Genomic DNA, 26,927 nt, shown 5'->3' with positions numbered 1-26,927 from the left:
TTTAAATAATGTTAAATTATTACATAGATAACTTTTTAATGCATGAAATGGAGATAACCTGGTCCTCTGTTGCGAATATATTTTTAAAGTCCAATAAATCATTGATAAAACTTGGAACCAAGAAGTGTTAGTTGGTAAACCTTTTTTAAACAGAGGACTTCTCTACCAAGCAAGAGAAGAGCTGTTTCCAATGGCAGTTACAAGACTGAGTTCCTTTTCTAAACATAGTTACTGCCCAATGGTCAAAGCATAGACCACAGAGAGATCTGTAGCTCTGCAGATTTCCTTACAACATTCAATAAACTGTTGTACTTGGGCAGCTCAAGTCTTCTCATTTCCAAGCGAAGGCCTGAGATTTAATGTTGGACTTTCATAAAAGTCAAAGAAAAGTAGAAAGCAAGCCTCAGCTGGATTTCGGTAGGAATTGGCCACTTTCATTTTGTTAGATGGCTAAGAAAATTAAATTTAAAATGTTGGGAATTATTCATGTTTGTTAAGTTCTAAGAGGTCTGTGAATAGAGACGCTTTATAAATGCTTAATTTAGTTATTTGTTCTTAATCTTTTGCTTGTCACACTTGAAACTATTAATACATCAACCAAGCACAATCACACAGTGAACGAATGAATTAAACTAATGCATTTTGCTTAGTTGCAACCACACCAACCCACAGACTTATCATTTATGAATACTACAATACTGTTTAAAATTAATACTACTTAATATGCTAGTATTGCTAGGTTTGAATCTTTTTTCTTTACTTGAGGAGGATATATACTTGGTGCTTTTAATTTTGCCGATTTAAGGAGTTAAATGCCTCATATATTCCAGGTAAAGGAAACAAAATAAGAAACAAACATCCTTTCAAAAGTTCATTTTTAGAAGTCAATAACACCATGTTTTCAAAAGGCTAACGCTGCGAAAATCCAATTCCTTGAACAGTGATATCCAGGAAGAAGAGGTAGCATAAAAAGCTTGTCAGTGTTTGAACCATTGGTTGGAAGCAGTGTTGCTAGTACAACTGCTTCAGCTGTGCCAAGGAATTATATAGTGCTGGAAACATACCCAGGCACTCTTCTGTTTGCCATCCAAATCATTGTACAGTGCTGTGAAGTAAATGGCATCCCACTTTAGACCAGAAACGTGCCAAGTATTTGGCTGATACCCTAGGTGAATGCAAAGCAGTTCCCAAGATGTATCCATGAGTATCTGTAGGCAAAATGTGATTTGGATGAATCAAATTGATTGTTTGTTTATACTGTTGCTTATTATTCCATTTTTACAATTTTTTTTCTTACCTTAAAAATCTGTTTAGCACTTTTGTATCTCTTTCGAATAGCAAAAAAAAAAAAAAAAAAATTGTTATCAGACTTAGGATGAGCAGTACTGTTATTCTGTTTTCTATGGCAATTACCGAGCTACTTAAAGGAAATACCAGAAACCTAACAGGCACTTCGCTTCAACACAGAAGCAAATGAAGCAGGACAATGTTAGCACTTTGATTACTTTTCAGCCCCTACAATGTGAAGAACTTTGAGGAAAGGAAATACAAGAAGAGTGAGTTGGGGTTGTTCAGCCTTGAGAGGAGAAGGCTCTGGGGAGACCTTATAGAGGCCGTCCCGTCCTTAAAGGAAAGATGGGGACAGACTCTTTTTATCAGGATGTAGCGATCAGACAAGGGGTAACAGTTTTAAACTAAAAGAGGGTAGCTTTAGGTTAGATACAAGGAAGAGATTCTTTACTCAGAGGGTGGTGAGGCACTGGATGAGGTTGCCCAGCGAAGCTGTGGAGGCCCCATCCCTGGAGGTGTTCAAGGCCAGGCTTGATGGGGCTTTGGGCAACCTGGGCTGGTGGGAGGTGTCCCTGCCCGTGGTGGTGGGGAACTGGATGATCTTTAAGGTCCCTTCCTACCCAAGCCATTCTATGAGTCTAAGGCAGGTTAACTCTGTTTAGTGTTTTTTTTGTTTTGTTTTGTTTTTTTCAGTTGTTTTCAGTCTACATCCATGTCAAGTAAGTGTAGCTAAATTTTGCATGGTCAACATTAGGGTAGCAAAAGGAAGAGTAAGCAGTATCACTGAATACCATAACCAGAGTGCAGAGTATGTGATGGTCCTCAGAGAACTGATGGACCAGTGGATGCAGATGCTTTCCCACATTTTCAGTACTAGAGGGATTCTCATCCTTTTTCCTCGAAACTCCTTCTTTTGTATACTTTGATCCTCCTCTCATTTGGCTAGAGAGTCTCTCTAGCTTTGGAAAGATTTGAGAATCCCGATTTATCTATGAATAACACACTATTATTCTTAACAGCTCTTGTTTTGGTGAAAGAATATTTAATTTTTGGTTCCCGAGGCATTTGGGAATGTACAATGAGTTAGTTATGACTTGTTCCCGGGCGTGTGTTTTATACGTCAATTCACACAGGTGTACTTATTAATAAACTCACTTAAGCAATTCATATGCATAAGTTTTAACCACTGAGTAATTAGTGAAAGCATTGCCAAGAAACTGGAAATTTGGGAAATGTGTCATTATTTGCATATCAGTATAAAGCAGTTACTAAATTAAAGAGTGCACGTTGTGACAAACATGAAGCTCCTTTACTGTTGCTTTGTCAGTGCACATTAACATCAACTTGATGTGAAAGCCTGGCTTTCTCTGCGTGAACTAAAAATCCTAAGGCAGAAGTACACAATGAATCACCCAGAGTTTGGAGGCTAGCACGCTGAATTGCCTTGGGGTTCAGAGTGAGGGAAGAAAAATCTGATGTAAAAGACCATTGAGAAAACGTATCAGTGGAAAGTAATTAGCTCAAGATCCACAATTAGCCTCATGGTCCATACTTAACTGTGTTCCAGGTCTTTCAGCGTTTATTTAATTCTGTTACCCCGTGTTTCAAATAGCTGCAAATGGCTTGGCAGATTTTTCATCCTTTTTAATATTTACAGTTTTTGTCTAAGAAGAAGAATGAGCTCTGTAAGTGATCATGGGTATTTATTTCAATCTCTCACGTATATCTCTTTCTTATTAGAATCTGTTGTTCAAGTAAATATTATTTCCCTTTTGTTTCCTTTAACCATATTTGTGGTTTGAACCAAAGTGAAGTACTACAGTATCTGTCCTTCTGCTTTAGTTCCTAACTTGCCTAACTAGGCTTAATGAAATGGGAAACAATCAAAACCAGGGATCGCTTTCTCATTCATTTGGCTGGCAAATGAGAGTGATAAACTTCACAGTAATTCAACTAATGATTAACCGTAGCAGAAATTGGCATGTGTGTTCAACCAGCATAACAGGGCTGGGTGTTCTCAGAGGACCAGACACAATTTTTTCTCAAGCTTGTACAGAAACTCACAGTAGGGTTTTGTGAAGTTTGCTTTGTCCTGGTTGTTGCTGTGGATTCAGCATCCCTCATCTGGTGTCTCTCCTGAAAGACAAAACTGTCCCGTTCAGCGTGCCGTGGGTTCCTCGCCAGCCACCTCCGCACTCCCACCCCCGTGCTGTGTGTCCACAATTGATCCCAGAGCATCTTTACTGTGCTGCTGCCTTCAGCACATCTCATACGGATCACCCAGCATTGAGCCTACATGGTGTGCACTAAGGAATAAGAGATGTATTTTTAATATACAGCCCTTGGAATAAACTGCAGAATAGGTTGGGAAAATTAAGCATAGCAGTCTCTTAATACTCATCTAAGGAATTTGTTAAATCTTTTGAATTTATTACTTGGGACTCTGTTTTCAGTTCAGATCTTTTTTAACTTTTGGGCTCAGTGTTTTAACCCTACAGCATTCCTTTGTGATTTTAGTCTTCATTGGAGTTCAAATACACACCATGGGAATATTGCTGAAATCCTTGGAATGAGTTTCCTGCAACCTGTGTTGACAGGTTTAAATTACGTACTCTGACACTGTTCTTGTGGCTGGATTAGAAACTTTTTTTTAAAGTTAAACCTGCGATAAGTAATTGTCACAGCGCGCTGGTACAATGCTAATTTGAAGTGACATGTCCAAACTGGCCTCAGTAACATGAAGAAACCTAACAGGTGTGAGGGGTGGATCTTCCCATGGGCCCTGCTGAACTTCTAACAGGGGAAAAATAGTAGAAAAAGTGAAATGAACCTTGAATAAAGCTGTCAGCAGTAATTATCTCAACAACACTTTGTGAGGAGTTAAAATAAGCATCGCTGATTTATAACCTGAACACACTCCACCCTCGAGATTTTTTTCATCCAGTTAGTGTTTAAAATGAAACGTTGACTACCTGTCAAGAATTTTTTTTGTTGAAGATGCATAATGAAAATGAAGTTATTTTCCAGAGGAAGTTAATTTCAAGGGCTGTCAAATTTTTAAACACTTCTGTTCATTTTAATATTTGTACAATAGTTTTGTAAAACAAACAAACCTAGAGCAAACTTGACTGTTTTTCCCAGCTAATGCTATTTGATGTCAAAAGATGAAGTGGCTAACCTAGAATTACACCCACTTCTTATTGTTGTTCAAGGAGGGATAAGGGTTTACCTGGTAGAAAGCTTTTGTTAGTTGATTTTTTTTAATTATGTACTAAACCTGAATAGCAATGTCTTGGTGACCAGTATAGACCGGTCTGCTCTCTTCAGTTCTGTATAGTAAATCTCCAAGCCTTGTAATTAATCTCAAAGTACAAACGGGCCTCGTTTCTGCAGATTTCAAAAACAAATAAAACTGAAAAAAAAACAATCACATTTGATAGACTTTCTTAATTGTAATGTGGCTTCATTTTAAAGGGGAATACTTGCTCGTTGGTGTGAGAACACTTGTTTTATGTATACAGTGTGTATTTCAGTTTGTACAGAAGTGATTTTACAGTCTGATGTTACTAACGAAAGCATACTTATAACTCTGAGAAAACTGCAAATGGAAAGATAGACTTTAATTCATAGAAAACCTTTAATTCCTTGAGGTTTTAAATGTGGGTATGCATGAATTCTTAAATCATATATCGATTTTGACTTTATGCACTGAAGACGGGATAGTTTATTTAATGCGTACTTAAGCAGTGCTAAGTGGTGGGTTGGGAAGTGTTGAGCACCTGTTTGTTCCCAAGGCATTTAGTGAGAGTTTGTTTGAGCATGTGCTTCCCACGCATTGGTAATAATGCTTGGAGAGCTAGATCCTTGGCAAGAGCATGTGAAGGAGCTGTTGTGTCGTAGTGTCATTTATCTTGAAACGATCAGATCCTGAGTATCCTTAGAAAAAGCACGAGTTGTTGTGAGTCTGCCGCCTCCTTCCTGAACAGTTTGGAACAATTTTGAACAGCTTCACCTCTGTATTTGGATCTCCAACAAGGGTTGGACCATGGAGCCATCTAATGTTCCCTGGAGAAACCCAAGAAGTTGCCAAGGAGCTGCTACACTCCTATTTCCCCTGCCTTCAATATTCATATTCAAGGGCCGTGCTGGCTGTATTTAGAAACCATTATTTTCTTAAACTGTTTATGTAGTGGAAAAACTGCCAGCTCTTAGATTTCAAGCATCGACGCACCACTTCCCCTGCCATCATTCACTTGTCTTTCCTCTGTTCCTTCTTCACTTTGATTTTCCAGTATGCCACATTAAATACTATCTCCCTTTCACCACACAAATACTTCTTTCTTTAGGTATTGCTTGTACATCAAATTATTACTTTCTTTAATCTTAGAAAAGATAGGTTGCAAAAGAAAAATGAAAAATGGAAAAGCTAGTGAACGTGGAGCAGCAACCTCAACTGTAGAGCAGCCTGACCAGTCTTGCTCCAGTGGTGAGCAAAAAGAAGAATAACTTATTTTCCAAGCATAGCAAATAGATTGTTTTGTAATTTGTTCCTGTGTCTTTCCAGGGAGTTAAGTTAGGTTGAAGAGGTCTGCAATTCCCTGAGTCACTCTGAGATTCTGACTTAAAGACCTGAGGGCGGAGGCATAGGCCTCTGCCTTCATCTAGCCCTGCAGAGAAGGCATTTTTTTCTGATTTTTCCTTTCTGCACAATTAGTGTGGTAATCTTTTTGAACTGGGAACTTAATTTATCTGGTGAAGAGAGATAGATGGCATCTTTTTTGGCTGGGAGGAATGAATTTGTTTGAATTCTTCTGAGATCTGCCAATCAAGACGAAGGGATTATCAATGATGAACATGTCTTGCAGACATCTAAACTGAAGTCTGTCTGTCTAGACCAAGAAGCAAGAGAATTTCTCACTTATTACAGTTTTACCTGCCCTGGCTGAAAGGACAGTGAATGAACTGAAACTGGAAGTGTGGGAAGGCTTCTTTACGGGAGCCATGCTATTCAGCCAAGAAAATCTAGCAAACTGATGAATTGTTTTGTCTTTTTTATCTAACTACTTTTGGTACTCTTGGGCTATGAAAGCTTTTGATCCTTACTGTGTTTAAGGTCCAAACCCAGCTAGGAGGACCATATGCATATAGTGTATTATAGAAAAACTAGCAGACCTAGTTCCTCCTCAAGGTTTTTGTTCATATAATTGTTTTCAGAAATGACCAGGCTTTTCCCTAGCTTTCAGAAAATGCGGAAGAAAATGTAGTGTCACTGACATTTGTCATACTCAGGGAATTAGCTTACACTATTAAAAAAAATAAAAATCAGGTATAGTAAGCTTAATATGAGAATTGAATTGCTTGACAAAGTTTCTTCCTCACCCCTCTATCCTTACCCCTTTACTTACCTGATGGGGGGTGGGAAAGCATTATACTGATTACTCCAACAAGAAGAATCAAATTATATGGTGGAAGTGAAGTTTTCACAGTAGAGATTCCTGCCAGTCATTGAGAATTGCTGTGGGCATCTGCTCTAGGTTATTTTGAGTGACTGAGCATGGTGTGTTATGAAATGTACTTGTTCATGTTTGTTTCTTTATACATTAGGTATGTATCAGTGAGTAAACCAGTAGATGAAAAAAAATAAGCAACTCACATTATAAGCCCAGTGAAAGTGCTGTCACATGAAGTATTTGAATCAGGGTTAGGTTTCAGTTTACAGACAACAGTGCATTCACTTCTGATTAAGAATTTCTTGTGTGATGTATATATTATAAATCTCCACATGGGTACTACAGCCTGATATGCAGCTTCTAAAAAGAGCTCTTGTTCAGCTGATGACCTCTTGATTTATAAATATTCCTTTGGGATATCATTTCTGCATTTGTTTGTTTCTAACACAAAAACACAGCTAGCTATTACTGACAAGCTAGTTATGGCCAAAGCACTAAACAGTGGCCACAAAAGTCTGTTAGGTTGCCGAGCTGGTATATAATTATCAAGGGTGATTAGAGGTTTGCAGCTGTCATAGAATTCCCCATGTTAAAACAGCTCTATTTCAAAGATCCTAACTGTTCAAGCTTAGCACGAGCTTCTTCTGTTCTTAATAAAAAAATATAAAAATATATTGCAATGACTTCAGAATGCTTTTAATAATACTCTGACTGTTGCTGCATGCTGCTGCTGTTTTCAGAGCAAAAGAAATGCCTCTGGGTATCAAGATGTTTGTATAATCTCTATCAAAATTTTCTTTCACAGAACGAATAACAATATTTTGGCATCTTTTTCTGGAGATAATCTTTCACTTATTAAGCAATGTGCTGGTCGTACAATGGTAACAGTGAAGGCATACGATATTTTCCAATGGATACTGAGATAACAGCTCTACTGCATCCACTGACTTGTTGGTTATCCAGCTAGGGCTCCGTAGTACAATGCATGCTAACAGATTTAGCTGCAGAACAAACAGATATTACGTGGGCCTGATCTTCCTCTTGCTCAACAAGGGGAAAACAGGCATTTCCAGTTTTCACTAGAATTAGTATCAGTACCGAGAACATTAGGTGAAATTCTGGAATCGAGTGGATGTGGTGCTCTGAAGGTATTGCCTTACCAGGAAGGCAGATGGCTGGCTGGGGTCCCTCATCGTCCTGGGCTAATCATGAAAGTTACAGCAAACAGAAGTTAGAGATGCTAGACTGGAAGATTTGGGATTAGGTAATCTCAGTGTTCTTCAACTCCTTGAGATTACCAAAAACAAAAGGTATAATTGTGTGCTTTGTATGCTAAAAAAAAACCAACAAACACCCACGTTTCAATATAAGCAAGTTTAATTCTACCTATTCCCATCATAGAGTTGGAAAGGATGCATTAGAAAGCATGCACCTTCTTGGCAGTCACGCATGGAGTGACACCTTTGGGAAGGTTTCTTTCTGTGGCTTCTTCCATCCAGCTGTGCTAGCGAGTGCAGCTGGAAAGCTGCAACTCTAATTTCACCAGGCCATTTCAGGGTGCTAGAACTGAATGGCAGTTTTTTAAGACTTTAATTCCTTTTGTCTAATATACTACAAGCTGACCTTAAGTAGGACTGAAAATTAGTCTTTTTATTTTCTGCAAGATTTATGAAGGAGAGTCAAGTATTGGAAAACATGCTTTTTTTGTACACCAGAATTTTGTTTGCTTTCCTTATCTCTGAGTATTAAAGGCCAAAAACATGGATTATTTTCCTTCACCTCAGAAGGAAACCATGCTTTCTTTGAAAATTCCCCCATTTAGTTCTCTGTTGAAGCATATCCTAGACAGCCAGAAATAATTCTGCGTTTGAAGTATTGCTAGCTGAATAATTTGACTGATTCATAGCAGTCAAATAATACAGAAATAACACTTCTTGTTATGACTTCTAAATTTATATTAAGTTTCAGCAGAACTCAAAAAAATCAAAAAAAGCTCACTGTCACTGCTCTTGTAGCAATCAAATACTTAACAAAGAGCACAAAATAAATCAATGTTCCTACTTCCCTTAAACATTATCGCTTATGCTTGCTTGTTTTCAGTGGTTCTTGCTAAAAGAACCTGCTAAAGATCCTGGACTCTTGGCAGAGATTTGGCTGGTCTTCATCCATGTTGTACCTCTGGAGGTGATATTACGATGATAAGTACCGAGAGGACAATTATAGGCCTGATAGATACGTCTGTAAGCGCTGTGCTTCGGGGGCTTGTCTGTTTTCCCACCATAATTTATTTTTTTAAGTAAGTGCTACTTTCATCCAGGCAGCAGACAAGAAGAGTCATTCTCAGGGCTTTATTCAGATTACTGGATTGCTAGAGAGACCTGTACGTGTATTCACGTGGGAGAAAACAGGGTTTCCAAAATGACTGTAATAGCTGAGGATGAGGAACAAGATCCAGTTCTTAACAGGTTGGTTTAAGCTGGCCACTTTGGATCTCTGCGTACGTTCTCCAAGGTATTAGAAAGCTCCTAGAGCTTGCCTTCTTCCTTTCTTCATTAGATACGGTTGCAATTAAAGCTTTTTTGAAGTGCTGTTTTTCTTGATCACTGTGCGGCAGGGTTTGAGGAGGAGCAAATTTGTCAAATCCAATCACTACTTTCCTCATTCAGTAACAGAGCTTATAATTTTTGTGTCAGCAGTTCTCTGGTTTTTATTAGCTAAAAATCGTCAGCTTACTTTCAAGCTTAGCAGATTCAGTATGTGAGAACGTAGCGAAGATACCAAAGATTAACGAGTAGAAGCGGGTGCCTGGCAGCTGCAGTTCTCTGCTGGTGTCATTGCTTCGTGTTTGTGCTACTATTTATCTTTCTCAGACCTTAAATGTCTTCATTAAATATCCCTGGAGTGGTACAAGGATCTGAGTTTGCTCCTTCCTTTGTAATTTCAAAAATCTGCAAGAGTGGGAACTAAGTCATACCAGCAAGCTCTTCATAGAAGATTCCAAGCTTGTAAGATTATGGACTTGCAATTTTTCTCGTTTTTTCTGAGCTTGTGAAGGCAGCACTCTGGATTTGCATGCTGTGAGTGATTTCTCTTCCTGATGCAGCTGCAGACATATTTGTATCATGAAATATTTGGTAAAAATGGTCTTTTGATTGTTTGAGAGCATATTTCTAGAATGAAAATTTTTCTACATAAAAATGATGCTTTCTAACAGGAGGAATAACCTATTGTTTAAAGCACCCGGAGTTCAAACTCTCACTCTGGACTTGGCAAATACTCCTAGGTCTGGAAAGTTCTTGGCAAAGAGTCCTCTGTGTTCAAATCAGAAAAGATGTCGTTTGACTTTATCCCCCAGTTATTGATGCCGGCAATTAAAATACAAATCACCTTACACTGAACATTTACAAATAAATGTAACATCTTAGTGTTAGAAAGCATGTAGCAGTCTTTCTTTTAATACTTAAAATATTGTTTCAGGTATCCTTGTGTGCACGTTAGTCCAGGTTGTGCCATTACCTGTTTGTGTACCAGCAGCACACTGTTTAATATCTCTGCTGTCTTCTGAAAGGATTATCCTATTGCAAATGTCCCTGAAATGTTTTTGAGGCTCCAATCTTATTTCCTTCTCATTTAAAAACTACAGGAGGCCAAAAGGGAGATTTTTTTAAACTTTCAGTGAGCATGAGCACTGTATAGCCAGTGCTGGAGAAGAGATCTAGCTTTTCAGTGATCACCTGAGTGACTTTGTGCAAGTTGCTTTGCCACTCTGATTCTTTCTCCACCTCACGGACCTTTCAAATGGGAGATCTTTGGAGTAGGGCTTTGCATATGTGAATATCTAGTGCCTGGAAAATTGGAACAACGGTGTTTATTTCTGCTTTAATGTCCTATATATTCCATAATCTGTATCTACTAGTGCTAAGAGTCCTGTATATGTATCTTCCAGTGTCTGTTCTTGTGCGCACAAAAGCCATCTGGTTCAAGCTACCATGCTCGTATAAAGGTGGTTTTCATGTGGAAAAAGAAAACACTGAAAAAAATTATCACTTTTTGAGTTTTATCACAAAACGGCTTCATGGGTTGAGAATATTGGAGATAAGGTACTGAGACAACAAACCAGTATTATCTGTTTTGGAATTGGTAGAAGATCATGTCCACCCTCCTGGGAAGATGAATGCGACACAGCAGTTCTTACATCTAACGTACTGCAACCTTGTCTGGGAGTAAGCAGATGCAGTATTTAGAAAGAAAAATCACTCCAAGAGCAGCCTGATGCCTAAACATTTCTAGCCCCTGAGACACTTCAGCTGATGCTCCCAAGTGGCCTGCATTCAAATATTTGAGGTTTGATATCTGTGGCACTGGACTGAGCTGCCTGAAAAGTAATCTTTTGCTTAATATCGATGTTTTTATAATTTCCAAAATAAAGATTAAACTTCCTGGTGCAAGAGTCTCTCTTGAGAGAGGACTGTCTCCTTTATCTTGGAATAAAGATAACTCAGTTCCGGAGAAATGTTCCTGCTGGTAGATTACTTTAGAAATGAAAGGCAGAGCTTCTCTTTTCCCTAGCCTTTGCTTTGCATAAACTTCTCAAAGTCAAAGGAGAGGGCCATTTCTCACACAAATGTTCACAAAAAAAACAACAACAACATTCCAGCAACTGTCTGGGGAGTAGGATGAAATGTGCTCTGATGTTGAACCCCTTCTGCTGTTAGCTCATTTTTGAGAGACGCTTTGACACTATAATATAGGGTTGCAAATTAGAATTGCAACACCCTGCTATTGGGCCAAGTGATGAAGCAGCACAATAACTGCTTGCTTGATCTTACCACTCTTCCTTTAATGTGCATGTAAAAGATACCAGGAGCCTTTCCAGGCATCTGTCAGGCTATTTGATGCTGTTAGGGAACTGCAGGCTGTGTGTGGTTAGTGTGCGTGCGTGTGTTTTACCAGGATTTCATACAGTGTGGGAACCGTAGGGCAAAGTTTCAAGTTTTATAACAGTCAGGTTTTGTTTATTATTTACGACTTATAAAAATGCTAATTAAACTGGGGGATTATTGCAGCGAATACAGTTCTTAGGCACTTGTCACAGGAGTTTCGTAGGTAATTGGACTTGACCTGTATGTCATCTTCAATATTTCATTTGCTCCCGAGTATTATTACTCACTTCCTTTAAGATGATAGCTAGGCTTTTTATGCAGCTAAACTTCTGTTTAACCTTGCTATGAGAATGTGACAGTAGGCTAGTTCAGACAGGTTAACATTCATTTGGTAACCAGCCTGCTTAATCAGCCCGCTTCAACCTGCTGCAAATTAAATCTTTGTGAGTTCTAGCAGACAAGTGATAAAGTCATTCTGAATTATGTATAAAAAATAAATGGGGTATCTTCAGTGCTCGTGGCAGTAAATGAAATTTAAGGCTTATGATTTATTCTTGGGTTTTTGCTAAGGATGATTGAAATTTAATTTACCTTAAGGTTTTTACAGTCGAATTAGGAGAGTGCTGTAGTCCTGAGCCACTGTAAGTGGCTCATTCTGTCCCCCCTCAGTAGTAATAATTTTTGGACGATCTAGAGGATCTTTTCCTGTCCTCTAGGTGTTTCTTCTGAAGGACCCATTAGCTAGAAACAATATTTTGAACACACAGCCCAAACTGTCTACAAGTCACTAAGAACTGTATAGAATCGAATATTTTGTCGGGTTCAGATTCTGCAAATAATTGGATTTGTTGCCAAAATGAATGAGCTGTATTCATTTAAGAGCTAGTAGTGCTGTAAATTTACCCCGCATGCTATCAAGATAGGGCTTAGCAGCTTCTGAAGATTCGTTCTGGTCATCAGCTTCACTTGGAGAGAGGACGGATAGGCTTTCCAGGAGAGGGCAGCAGGCTGTGTACACGCTTGGGCTGCATAAAGAGACGTGTGGAGGGTGCTCTAAATGACGAGTAACACAGGCAGTTCTCTTGGTAGAAATGTAGGCAATTCTTACTTGTAATCATGTTAAGTACAGTTTTAAATGCAATGTACAGTTAGATCTTCCAACCTGATGGTGTGTTTGCAGGCATCTAGTCATTTTGTCTTTCAAACGATGCTAGCTTTTTTCTATTTGCTGTCTCCTTGATTTTAAAAAGTTTAGGTTTAGGCATACAGCAGTAGATAAAAGTACTGTTTCTGTTGGCACTAATAAATGAACATTTATTGTGTCTGTGCTCACTGTAATTTTGCCAGTGTTGTTGGGTTTGTGGGTGCCCTTGTTTATATGAGAAATATAGCACAAGCCTCTGAACTTAATTATGATCAAGATGAAGATTAAATGTATTTTGAAGGAGCCATTGTGAGAGCCTCTTACAACTTCTGATAAAAATTGTTTGTTTCCAGGTAATCTTTTTTTTTTTTTTTTTTTCAAGATGACTTAACTGTTTTTAATTAGTTATATCATTGCCTGTCATTTTTATGTTAACATTTGCTTATTGGTTAGGAAGGAAAAATGAACTACACATAGTTCCTCAAAGCATAATACTTTATTTTTTTATTTTATTTTTAGGCTAGGGGAGGAAGATCTTAATAGAGTCTTAATATGAAAACACAACAAGTAACTCTGATAATATGACTAGTAATTATTGCAAATTTAACTGCTATTTAGAAAGTTAGCCTAAACAAAACAGAGTCAAATCAATACATCTTCTTATTCAACTTTGAAAGATACTGTTCTTGTCCATCTTAAAACAAGAGAAATTATTTGTAATGGTTCAGAGTTCAGTTCTGATTTAGGAAAAAATAACAGTTGAAGATGGTTTTGAGTTTGAAGTTTGTTTTGTTTTGAGTCTTTGTGCATACATACCTTTAAAACTATTCCGCTGTAAAATGTAAAAATATCTACAGTCATCTTTTTTTTTTCCCTGAAAGCATCTTTATCTGCTGGTCATACAGCTGTTCCTGAAGATTGTATATAGCTAACATAAGAACAGCAACAAAATCCTCCAAATCCTAAAATTTCATATAGCAGCTTCATCTTCAGGTGAAAATAAGTCTTAGCGCTCTGCACCTAACAGAAGATATTGTTATATATTTTCAGTCACTGTGCAATAATAGTTGTTGTTTCTTTGAATATTTTTATGTAAGGAATCATTTTAGTTTTCCAGGCTTCATACTTTATGTTTGTATACTTAATTTGCACTTCTGCAATGAAGTTGTTAGTATGAATCTCAAAGAAACCTTAAAAAACAAACCAACCAAACAAACAAACAAAAAACATTTAAAAGAAATGAAGAAGAAAAAAAACTCTCAATTGAGACTATGGCTTTAAAAAATGATCATTGCTTTTTTTGTAGATGACTCTAGCTGTATCGGGACTGACTTTTCCTTGCCATCGACTTACAGTTGGAAGAAGATCTTCACCTGTACAAACGAGGGAACAGTCAGAGGAGGTAAGAACATCTTCATTTAACAAGATATACTCTAGAAAGAAGCAGGGAAAGCTCATTTTGCCATGATTGCTGTTCTTTCTATTGTCAAATACATCAGTAGAATTGCACATTAATGAAAAAATCTGTTCACAATTCCTGTAACACATAATTGTGACAAAGTAAGGAACTGGGCAATCAAATCATTGAAGAAAAAGAGGAAGAACAAAGTAAGCAAGCTACAGTAAGCACTGAAAAATACTCCAAATTAAACAGAAGGTTGAAACATTTTAAAATATTAACGGAAAGAGATGTTCGCAGACTGTATATCACCTTTTGTTGTTTCTAACTATTAATTGTTTGCATTAAAATTTCCAGTGCCTTTGTCCTTCCTCAAAATTAATTCAATATAAAAGCAGTTTCTCATTTCCCACACACTTCTTACCACTTTATTTAGAGAACTATAACACATATGGTTTATCTTGCTGCACAAAAAAAACGTTTCAATTACTTAGATCGGTAGGGTTGGCAAGATGTAGCTGTGAGGTACGGTCAGGGTGCAGGCCTGGATATATGCTGTTGGACAATTCTTTAAGGTTAGAGGATGGTCAGACAATGTGGTTCTAGCTATACCTAAACTATTTAGCAGGTTAAATAGGTAGTTATAGTTCTCTTCTGAGATCTGTCCCCATAGCTATTTAATTGTGCTTCTCTATCTTATTCTTTCAGAATGATCTGATTGAGTTTGCCCACTTCATAGGATTTTGTTGTTGACTAGTTCATTCAGTAAATGTTCTTATTTGAAGCGTTTTGGTATGTGTAGCTATTGTAGGGAGAGATCCGCATGGCTTGAGCTCTTTGTTCCTGTCATAGTCATTTGGAGCCATGATACACTGTGTTGCACCTTCAGGGATTCGTGTAAATTTTCTATAGTGCACTGTCACCGTAAGTTGCAGGTCAAGTGGAGCTGGAAAAGTTGTTCTTGAAGACAAGTCAGTTTAAAGGCAAATTAACACTGAAAAGTTAAAAACAAGGCTTTGTGAGCTGTTACATATTTCAGAGGACATGCAGTCCAAAACACCCAACAGTGGGAGTTTGGAGGCACAGATGGGACCTTAGCTTCTTGCATAAAAATATTGATTTTTCTCCTTTGTCATATGCCAAAGAAGTCAGCCTGTCATTCAACATGCAGTAGTCTGTTGTGCCAAGTTAGGACTATGGATTCTGAATTTGTATGGAAGGGATTGCAGTAAGATAGATAGGTAGCCTTCCAAGGACAGTCCCCCACTATAAAAGTATAGCTGAAGTAGACTGCATCTAGATAGTGGAAATCAGTGGTAGATTTTGTGGCTTTTCTCACTCTAATTCAGTTACACCACCTGTAGTACCCTTAGATGGAAAAGAAAATTAAATTTAGATAAAATTTGCTCGACTTTGCTCAACTCTGTGTATGCAGTTCCAAATCCTTAGTTATTTAAATAATGCTTTTTGTCACATAAGTCTCTGTCAGCAATAATTCTGGTAAAAATTAGATCTTATTTGTAAAAAGTAATCTGATAAAGCTGTATAAAATAGTAAAATAAAATGCAATATACCAAGTATTTTCATAAAATGCACAAGTATTTTTCAGTATGTATTTTGTATTTCACTGAAGATGATGGCTGTAATAGAGGCTTATGGTGGATTTTGTTTTTTGTTTCTAAATAGCAATGCACTGATGTTCATATGGTTAGTGACAGTGATGGAGATGATTTTGAAGATGCTACAGAGTTTGGAGTTGATGATGGAGAAATGTTTGGAGTAGCATCATCTGCCTTGAGGAAATCGCCAATGAGTAAGAGTTGAAAGCTAATTGACAATTAACTGGTGGTAATAAAGCACTAGTGAATGCAGAGAGGTATGACGAGTCTGCACAGAAAAAAACAGGAAAGTATTTTTTGATAGGACCATTAGAATTGTTTGGGTCTCTTGTATGATGGGTGTGCTAAATAAAAGTACTGGAAATGTAATTGAGAACAATGAACACATCTTCCTATTGAGGAAGCTTCTTCTTAACCCCATGATTTTAGGTTATAGTTGAAGGAGGGTGATTTAATGCTGAGAAATGGTGATCTGTAACCAAACGTACTTGTAGAAACCTAGATTTTCCTGTTTTGAAAATTCTACAGATTTTAGTTTTAGCATCTTGTGGTGACAAATATTTTTAAGTATATACATTTAACAGGTTTCTTAGTGATTATTTGTCCTTGAATTATGAAAAGAATCAAGCAGGAACAGTCAATTACTTCCTATGTGCTATTCTATATATACTCTATTTTTTTAGGCTTGCCTTGGTGTTATTATTACCTTAAAAGTTTTTGACAGCAAAGTTATGTCACCGTGTTGGCATGTGAAACTTTTTAACATTATGTTTAGGAAGTTTAAAATAATAATAAAAAAGTAACTAGAAATATTGTGGGTCAAGCCTTTCAAGCCAGTCCTTTCATTTTAATATATTAATGTAAGTCCAGAGTGTTAACTCTGAACAAGTGATATATCACATTACACTGGACCTGAGGATTTTACTGTTTGGAAAGCCTGAATATATTCATGAGAGTGTCTGGAAATTCCATGTCTTTCCAAAGGTTCATAGTCTTTCATGAAATTTATATGGTCTCTTGGTAACCACTTCAGTAAGCTGTAAACATAAAAAATCCATGAAGCAAAGTGAATGCGCATATTAAAATCTGTTTCCATAAGGTTGTATTTAATCTATTTTTTTTTTTTAGTGCCAGAAAATGCTGAAAATGAAGGAGATGCCTTATTACAATTTACAGCAGAGTTTTCTTCAAGGTAAGCTTAGCCTTATAACTGTAATTCTTGTTAAAAACTAAGCTAAATTTAGTAAATAATGAAATTAAAAACAAACCAAATGCACATATTTTCTTTTATAAGGATACACATTTAGGCATTCATATCTAATTTATTTTAAGCTTAACTTTGTTGGATCTATTTCTGAAATAACATATTTCTCAGTCCATTTTAGAGTGACAGATTCTTGCCTTATTTAATTTGCTACTAATTAATATCATTACCTAATTATGTAGGAGTCCAGAAGAATGATAAAGAATCTGATTATGTATACTAATTTTAATTTGATATGCAGGAACAAAAAGGCTGAAGTTGATTAATATTGAAGAATATATACAGAGTTACAATAAGAGCTTTCACAAAAATGAAATGGTTGGATCAATCATTGCTTTTTAAAAATAAAATGCTGCTTTTTATTTAACGTCATTCACTGAATCTTACACTGTTAAATGCTTACCTCATTTAATCAGAAAGGTAGAAGCTGCATAATAATGTACTACAAACTAATGCAAAGTTTATGTGCCTTCTGTTTTCACCCCTGTGTAAGGAAATGTTCTTTTTGTATATAAATGAAATGCATTCATGTGTAATACAAGAATACACTTCAGTCAACCTTTAAAAATATAGTAAAAGGAAGAAATAAGTTATTATTGAAAAAATATGTATATATTTAGAAATTAAGGTGTCTACGTAAAAAGTTTTTATGATAAAATTTGTAATGTAGCAATTAGTTACTTTAAGCTTTTGAATGCTGGGGGACAGATTTGCTTTAAAGGAGAGGGCAGAAATATTTAGGAATGTAGTACTTTATCTTTCTAAGTGTTTAGCCAATGTGTTTTATTCACAGCATACGTGAAGAGGTAGAATATTGAAATTACTATTTTAATATTTTCTTATTAATTGAAAATTTTATCTCAAATAGATATGGTGACTGCCATCCTGTTTATTTTATTGGATCATTAGAGGCTGCTTTTCAAGAAGCCTTCTATGGGAAAGCTAGAGATGTAAGTGTGTATTAAAGTTACTTAATTTAATTTAGGGGAAAAATGGAAATCACTGCACATGTTTTATCACTGTTTTAAAAAGGTAAACTATATTTAGGAATTATCTCATTTATATTATTTGTGAATATTTATATGGTTGATTGACCAAAATACTTACTCCGATTGTTGTTGAAATTACAGTGAATAACTCATGCTTTCTAATTATTCAGGCTGTATTTTTACTGGAGTCCTGTAATGATTGGTAACTATGGGGGCAGTTTTCTCTCTCTCTCTCTCTCTCTCTTTCTTTTTTTTTTTTAATTCTCCTCCCTTTTCTTCCTGAAATAATCATGTGTCCTAGCCCCACTTAACACTGGCTGGGAATCTTTTGGTTGACAAGTTCAACATTGCATGTTGGTAACTCTTTTGAAGGATGGCTAATGAAATTGTAAATTTATATTGAAAGGTGTCTGAAATACAGTCCTTTCTTTCTTCCTTTCTTTCGTTCTTTTTTTTTTTTCTTCATTTGTACAGCCTTTATCTGCCAAGTAAATTCCAGTACTAAAGTTTGGTTATTTAGGTTTTCTGTCCATCCAACCAGACATCTCAAGTTTCTGTTATTCCATGCACAGTTGTAAAATCAGTATTTTAATAAAATTAGAATGGGAATAGTTTATTTAAGTTCTGGTGACTTGAATTCACTAAGGAGAAACCTAAGGCCTTGCGTAATCAATCATAGACAAAGCTGAAACACAAACAAGAAAGTTATGCTGTTTAAATTTATTTTTTGTTGTCTTGATAGATATTTAATTTTAAAATGAAGAATTTTGTGGCTTCCTGTAGTTATTCATATTGGAAGGAATAACTATGTTGTGCTAGAGGATGTTATGATCAGTATGTTATGAATCTACGCTGTGTAGCTTAAGTGAATGCTAACTTGACATGTTGTGGACACAATTTTCTTACACTCTAAATTTAGTGAATATTTTCATGACTGTATATGGATTTCAGGGCATAAATGTACACAGAATAATTCACAGGCAAAGTATAAATTTATAGCTCATTCAAGTGGAACAGTATATGTTTCAAAGAAATAAAATGATGAAGTCAACATGAAAAGTTTTTGAGTTAAAAAGTTCACTGTGTCATTTCATCAGAAATGGTTGACACCATCACCGTAATCATGGAAGAGAGCCCATTAGGAGCTTTCATAAATACTGTTTTATACCTCTAAATTTGATATTAATGCAGTACAGTTGTTTAGATTTTTTTTTAATACTCCAGATACTTCATATACTACTTGCATGGCACATCTGAAATCCACATGACCTTGCATTTCTAATATTTTTTGATGTATTTGGGCTAGATCCTCATCAGGATAAAGTAATACAATTAAGAAAGTGTTATTTTTGTGACTTCTTCCTTTAAATTTTTTTTGGAAAAATTGCCATTATTTTTAGAAGCCCTTATGCCTCCCTGCTACCCTGAGAAATGTCATTGTTTTGATTATAACATTCTGATGTAAAGCAAAGGTATGATAAGGGATAGAAGCCATTTATTTTTATTATGTTTTCCCTGTTACAAACAAGTTTTTTCAGAACCACCTCCTGGAATTCCTAAGTGAGGAAAGGGATACATTATTTTATATTTTTATAACTGCATTTCATAAAATAATTGAATAAGTATATCAGTATAAGGAAAAAGCTTAAGAGAAAACTGCAACCTGACTGTCTGTCTTCTAATTTATACTATGGAGGGCACTTAATTTTACCAGGGCAACAGATGAGCTTCAGGCACCAGCATTCTCCACTTGAAGTGAGAAATTGAGTTCCAAGAGTAAATAAAAACAAGATTGAAGGTTTAAATCCTCTGCTAGGCTTTTTGAACTTATATACTCATTAAATGTTTATTGGAGTGGTGGGATTACGAAGGATTTGGGTAGCTTCATCAACTGGTATATACTTAATCACTAAGTAAAACACTACATTTGATAGAGTGTTTCTCACGATGCCACACTCAATCCATCTTAATGAAAACCACTTCAAACTGATTTAATTTGAGAGCACTTGGCAGCAAGAGTGCTCAGAGATCTTAGCCTTTTCTTGACAAAATCTCAATGCTGTCCAGAGCAGAAGGTGCACTCTACAGTTCAGGTCCAGTTAGACAGCCATCAGCTGTGTTTTTAATCTGTATAGTGGATACTTTCTCCTTCCAAAATAGCCCATTATATATGAACTTGAAGCCTTTTTTCAGAAACACGTTAGTTTGGGTTATTTTAAGAAAATCAATTTATGTCAGAACATATATTTTAAACACTGATTGTTATATCTCTTTTACAGAAAATAGATGTTCTGTTAAATCTTAGTTTTTTTTTCATTCATTGGGAAGGATGTTAATTCATAGCTGCGTAAGAACATATTATTTGAAAAAGAAACACCTTTTAGAAAGGTTAGATGTTTGTCTGTTTACCTGTATTTTGTTTAGGTTTTTATCATAGCTCTTCATTTTGAGTCATTAGAGCTAAGATCAACACAAATGATGGGTGTCTTTTGCTTAAGAGCAAGTGCTACCATGACAATCTCAGGTCTAGGCAGAGAGATGGAGTGAGGACAAATATAGCTCTACTTTAAAACATGTATATACCTCTGACACAAAAATGCAGATATAGCCAAGCCAAGATACAGAGTTTTGCCTTTAACAACTGATGTCCTTGGTCCTTTGCATGAAGTCCCCAGTTACCTCTTGCAGCATGATGGTTCAGAGCATTCTGTGCTAATTTCTAAGGCTTACTGTGTATATGTAACACAAGAAAATATTTTCATTATTAATTTTTAATTGGGTCAGGAAGAGAAAGAGAGACAAAAATCTATTAAAATAATTTATTTTGTGAAATTATTTCTCTACTTGTTGTGCCCATTTGAAAGAAACATTTCGCTGTCATACTAGTTTATGAAGAACAAGCTTACTCTTGCTCAAGTACCATTGTAAAAATAGCTAGAACAGATGCCAGAGATGAAATCTTATAATGCACATTTTTAACAAGATGTTTGCAGGAGGTTTCTTTCCAACTGAATGCAGTTTATGGGTGCCTTATGTTCTGAAACATCAGGGGGTTTATCCTAACTTAGGGTGGTATTGCTTAATCTCTATATTGAATTTCTCTGTTATTTACTTGAATAATACTAGAGTATTTTCTTTTATTGGAGTTTGTTTACCTTTTTATCTTACAGGTGGTTGCTACTCTTTTTTTATGAGAAATGATAAAGGAATCTGCTTTACCTTTTCAGTAGCTCTTATGTTTTTATACCTCTGTCAGATCACCTCCTGCTCCTCTCTCAACCTTTCTGTCCACTGACTTCTAATAAATATGTGAAACATCTCTCTTAGCACAGATTGGTATTGTCACCTCAATATATACTCCTGCATGCTGAAAATGAACCATGTTGTTGTTCTCTTTGAATTCTGTCTTTTAGGTTCAATTTCCTGGCAGAACCATCACTTTCACATATGGGTACTTAATTTCCTGAATACCTAGAAGAAAGTATGCTCTTTCCATGATTTAGCATGGTCAAAAAAAAACTTTTTTTTTTTCCTTTTTTTCTTTTCAGGTGGTAGCTTTAGTATTCCTTCATACAGGGTTTTCTGTAGTATAATTTTTATCTGCATAATGCAGAAAAGTGTCCCTCATTATTATTTCAGCTAATTCAGTTCATACTGACCTTTTGGGTCCTTGAAGTACCCTCTCCAGAGGTAGTCTATGCCAAGGATGCACCAGCCTGTGGGAAGATTGAACAATGCAATGGACTGTTAAAGACTACACTGAGAGCAGTGGCCGCAGGACAGCTTTTTGGTTTAGCGCATCATCTTTTTTTTTTTCCTAGATGAAAGATTCTCCCTGGCCAGTACACTGAAGTCATATACCCTCTTAGGCCCAATTTTCTGCAAAGTGTAGTAAGTTTGGCATATGGGTGAAGAAGGGACCTGTTCCAGAGCAATGGGTAATTACTGATTAGAGAAAAGTCTAGGCAGGTGGCCAGTGAGGGAAGGGAGTTCTGTCATGCAGGAGGTGGGACTGAATGTATTCTAGTGTATGTTCCTAAATACTTTGGAGCAACATAGAGTACAGCTTCACCACCACCTTTTACTTTGACTCTGGGCACATTTTAAATCAAATCAAATCAGATCAAATTGCTCCTGCTACATTTTATGAGGGGCTTGAGTGTGTGACATGTGGTAGGTGTGCTTTGAAAATGATTTTTCAGTTGAGCTGCCTGGGAGTCCTAGAGGTTAAGTGACTACTTAACAGATTATAATTTGGTGTCAATAACGTGAATGCCAGTCTACACAGTCTGGTTGTAGAGGACAGCTAGAGAAGTGTAAATCTAGGTACCCAGGAAGAGTAAAGCAGCTACAGTAACGTAGATGTCAGTACATAAATTCCAGTTAAGCCCCATGTTAGTCACCTACATTTACTTTCCAGTCTTGCCTGATGTATTTGTTAGCAGTTCTGTACTTTCATCCTTAAATTGATTTTGAAATAGATAATTAATTACCATTTAGAAATTTTTGCTACAACATATCAGCTTAGTAGTCTCATTGTGTCCCTACACACCCTTTATTCTGCTTCATCATTCATATGGGAAAGGTTAGTCTTGGGTATGGATGTATCTTCAACGGTCTCTGTACTTGATATTAAACACTGAAAGTTTATTGAAATTGTCTGCTACACTCAACATTTTCTCCTCTTTTGAAGCTTATGTTTTGTAGTTCTTATCTGAGTTTGGTTTTAATTACTGATTATTTGTTGCACTGTGTAAGATATCACTACAAGTTCAATTGATTGAAATAGAGATATAACAGTATAATAGGATCAAATAGTTGGAACATGAAAGTATTTTACATCAAACTTAAAGTAAAGCACACCTTCACATGGGAGAGTGGTTAACCATTTGAACAGCTTTTCCTGTTTCGTCTGGATTCTCTTTCACTGATGGTTTTACTGAAAGATGTAAAATAATTAAAGTTGGAACTAATTTAGAGATGTCTTATGCCACGTATAATACAAAAGACCAGATCAGGAGATTCATCTCCTGATGATCAGGGATCATCTCAGTTTCATTTAGGAACTTACAGGGTACAGTTTAATTCAGATCCTCTTCTACAGCACTAGAAGCTGCCCCTTGTTTATGTCTTTGGTGTTTGTGTCCTTTCTTTTGACTGGTGCGAGGGGAATTTGATAATGCTTATCTTTAGCAGGTTCTGTTCTGTTATTTGTAATATACAGGGAAGGCTTCCTATGAATCTCTGTCTGCCCTATTCCTGCTTTGATCCTTTTTCAAAGTGGAATAAATTCTAATGCATATCACCTTGGTGTATTGCAGAGGGTTTACATTCTGCTTAGGAAAAAAGATTGCACATGGTAAAGTAGTTTTGCTCAGGAAAGCTGATCATATGATCTCCAGGATCACTTTAGATAGGTGGATCAGATTGTACACATCAAAGGCTTAAAGATGTGCAAAAGTGTCCCTTTGTTCCTTTAAATTAGATTTTACTACGTAAAACCTGGAGGAAGAATGAAGATCATTAGTCTACCAACTTGAAAGAACATTCAAGTCTCTAGCATGTGTTACGTAGTGAACATTTTTGTCTCAATCATTACTTGAACTTGTAAATCTGAGATTCAGAAATAAACATTCAGGTCTGTGGTTTTGCTGACCCTTATGACTTTATTGCTATTCATATTCATATTCTTCTGTGCTATCTGAAAGTTACTGGTGTTTTAGGAACTGGCTGAGAGGCTTGGATATTGCATTACTCTATCAGCGATGATCCAATTAGTCTCTCAGTCTTATGAAGATACGTGTTTCATTCTGCCACAGGGACAACTTGGCCTTCATTTCAGTGTCCCTCTACAGCCTGTGTTTCTTTCCAGGGTGCCACATGCCAGGCATGTTCCATCAACAGATAAAAATCAGGCAGAAAGGGCCTGCAGCACTTCACAGCAAATTACATGGTGGTGGGTGTGGGGCACAGGAGCAGGGGCAAGGCCAACTGGGTCTTGTGCACAATCTGATTGCAACAGAAGTTGTAGAAAAAAATGCTTGAGATCTGGATTTTTTCTTTCTTTTAAAGTATTTAGATAAATAAGATGTAGAAAATGGTTAGTGCCTCTTCCTGATGTCCCTTTTTCCTTTAAATAAAATGGAACCTGGAGCTTAGAGCTAAAGCATTTAGGACCTTAAGTGTTGCTGACAATGAGGAAGCTTAGATTCATCATGTTTGTAAATCCTGGCCCCTTCTGAAAATTCTAGTACACGGCTGCGTGGTTTTCATCATCAACGTCCTCTGAAAAATACATCTCTAGATGGCTTAAATTCTTAAAGCCCATCAGATAGATATTCAGTACTTAGAACCTTTTCAGTATGCCATACCTGGGGACTAACAAAAGTTCTTCCCCATTGGATTTTTTTCTTGGTTAAAATTTTGTGCTAAGTATATAACCCTGAAGTCATTATGTTTTTGAGACATCCAACACAGAACAGACTGGTGTTGCATTAATAGTCTTCTTTTATGAAAGTCAAGACCGTTCAAGAGTTTAGTAAACCTATTTTATTTGTATTGACTAAAAAATTCCATGTATTAGTCATCCTAGAATCCTAGAATTTACTCTGATTTTTTTTCAAAAGTCTAGAAAAAAAAAAGCTTCTTACAAATATATACTACCATAGGTTAATAATAATAATAATAAAACTCCCCTCACCCCCCAAAACAGCTTCAAGCCCTTTGCAATAACACATTTTTCCAAGTAAAAAATATTCTTGCCTTCTATAAAGATTTTTCAAAATGATGTTTCAGCACTTTGTCCTGTTACCACTTTTCATTGTTCTTGCAATACGCCTATGCCCAACCTTAATATTTTGGACAAATTGGCAGACACAAATGTAGTCTGTATATATGGTGCTTAGTCTTTGCCTAGCAAGATTTGTCGATGCAACAAAAATTACATTCACTTGTAAAGTAGCTCAATGTAAACATCTATTGTGTATGTGTCTGTTTTGTTTACTAAAATTTGTCTGTAAATCTTTAAGCCTAAAACTGTACATATTTTGAAACATTCAGTTGTATGGAATCTCATATTTAACAGTTTCATGGGGTTGTTTCTTTGGAACTAAAAGTGTTTCTCAAGAGCCTTTTTTTTCTACTCGCTCCCCGTGAAAAGAGGAGAGCAAAGCCATCCGCTTACCACAAAGCAGTGCCACCACAAAGGAAAGATTAAGGGTTTAGAGAGAGGTCAATGTGGGTTTTTCTCTAACTAAACACTTTCCTAAAGTTTCCTTGTGGAAAAAATAATGAAGTCATCTCAGAGTTTTTAAAGAATTTTTATTTCTTTTTCACCGTCTGCATTCGCTTGTCTTCTCAGCATGGATGTTTAATCTTTCTAGGCTTTGTGAATTGGTCCAAATGAATAAGTGGTGAGCTGTCTCTCTAGGAGCTAGAGGCTTATTCTAAGGCCCTAATCACTGAGTAAACACATCTTTGCCCTCCCTCTCTTACAAGTGCTATATAATAGTCGAGATTCTAGCACAGTAACCTGGATATTGCAGGGATCGACGCTTTGAAATGCAGAATGGCTGATCCTCAAAAACAGACAGTGCCTGATCTTCCCCTGCCTCTTTCTTCTTTTTAAATTAAATATCACCACAGAAATGCTGTTTTATTGCTTGATATTGTGCGTTAGTGCCCTGGATTTTCAAGTTTAGTTTCAGTCAACATTGTTGCCTGCACTTATATGGATCTCTGCATGTTGGGCTTATTAATGGCCCTTTCTGGCACATGTGTACTTGGTTCTGAAGAACATTTAAATTAAATTAGTCAAACATTAATGCAAATTACTAATCCCTTTCCCAAAGTCTAATGTTCAAATGTATTATTCTTTTTATAAAGAGTCATTAGGTTTTATCCAAAGCTAGTATTTGAAGTTATAGCCATACTGGTTTTTTAAAAAGCAAATTTGTCTCAAAATTGCATCCCATGTCTTGCTATATCAATGCACCTCAGTATCTAGCATCTTAGTTCTAATGAAGAGATTTTAAATGACTTTTATTTAAAAGTCTGAAAATACCACTTACTGTATTGTCTAAGGAAACGCGTTCAAGTAAGATTTTAAAATGTAATGGTGGTGGTGAGTGGAACATTGTAAGTTTCTGAATGGTGTTTATAATTTCTTAAATATTTCATGTAGGATCATGGTCCTTTAATAGCTTACAGTTTTCCTATGTTTTTCACAGTCTGCTCTCTGTGTATATACAGACTCACCTTCCAGAATATGGTCTGAAAGTGTCATGGGGACACACAGCAGAGCTGTATGCTGCTGACAGTGAACTTCAAATATTACTTGATAGGATTTCAGAAAAACACGGCAAAGATTATCTGGTTTCAAGAGACCATTAATACCATCTTCAGCATCTAGTCTTTGCTAACAGGGCAGCTACAACGAGATGTATCAGAACTCACAAATGTGAAGTGGGATTCACGATTCACTCATTTGATCTGTTTCCCATGTCTAGAGGGCAAGATGTATGAGGAGTGGCTGAGGTCCCTTGGTTTGTTCGGCCCAGAGCAGAGCAGGCTGAGGGGAGGCCTCATGGCGGCCTGCAGCTCCCTCACGAGGGGAGCGGAGGGGCAGGCACTGAGCTCTGCTCTCTGGGGACAGCGACAGGACCCAAGGGAACGGCATGGAGATGGGACAGGGGAGGGTCAGGCTGGGTGTTAGGAAGAGGTACTTCACCCAGAGGGTGGTCGGGCACTGGGACAGGCTCTGCATGGCAGTGGTCACAGCACTGAGCCTGCTGGAGCTCAAGAAGCATTTGGACAACGCTCTCAGACAGATGGTTTTGGGGTGGTCCTTTGTGGAGCCAGGAGTTGGATTCCATGATCCTTGTGGGCCCA

The 26,927-nt window shown here is 36.7% G+C and overlaps 1 protein-coding gene across 1 annotated transcript in view; it reads left to right on the top strand.

The window, feature by feature from the left end:
- Positions 1–26,927, top strand: part of FAF1 (Fas associated factor 1) — a 161,281-nt gene that overhangs the window by 88,072 nt on the left and 46,282 nt on the right. Inside the window, exons 9-12 of the mRNA XM_035537385.2 lie at positions 14,074–14,169; positions 15,853–15,979; positions 16,914–16,977; positions 17,918–17,999. Of these exons, the coding sequence (XP_035393278.1) occupies positions 14,074–14,169; positions 15,853–15,979; positions 16,914–16,977; positions 17,918–17,999 (369 nt within the window). The remainder of the gene's footprint in view (positions 1–14,073; positions 14,170–15,852; positions 15,980–16,913; positions 16,978–17,917; positions 18,000–26,927) is intronic.

This window comes from Cygnus atratus, chromosome 8 (genome assembly GCF_013377495.2).
Source record: "Cygnus atratus isolate AKBS03 ecotype Queensland, Australia chromosome 8, CAtr_DNAZoo_HiC_assembly, whole genome shotgun sequence".
Classification (NCBI taxonomy): Eukaryota; Metazoa; Chordata; class Aves; order Anseriformes; family Anatidae; genus Cygnus; species Cygnus atratus.
This window is presented reverse-complemented; position numbering and strand designations above follow the sequence as displayed.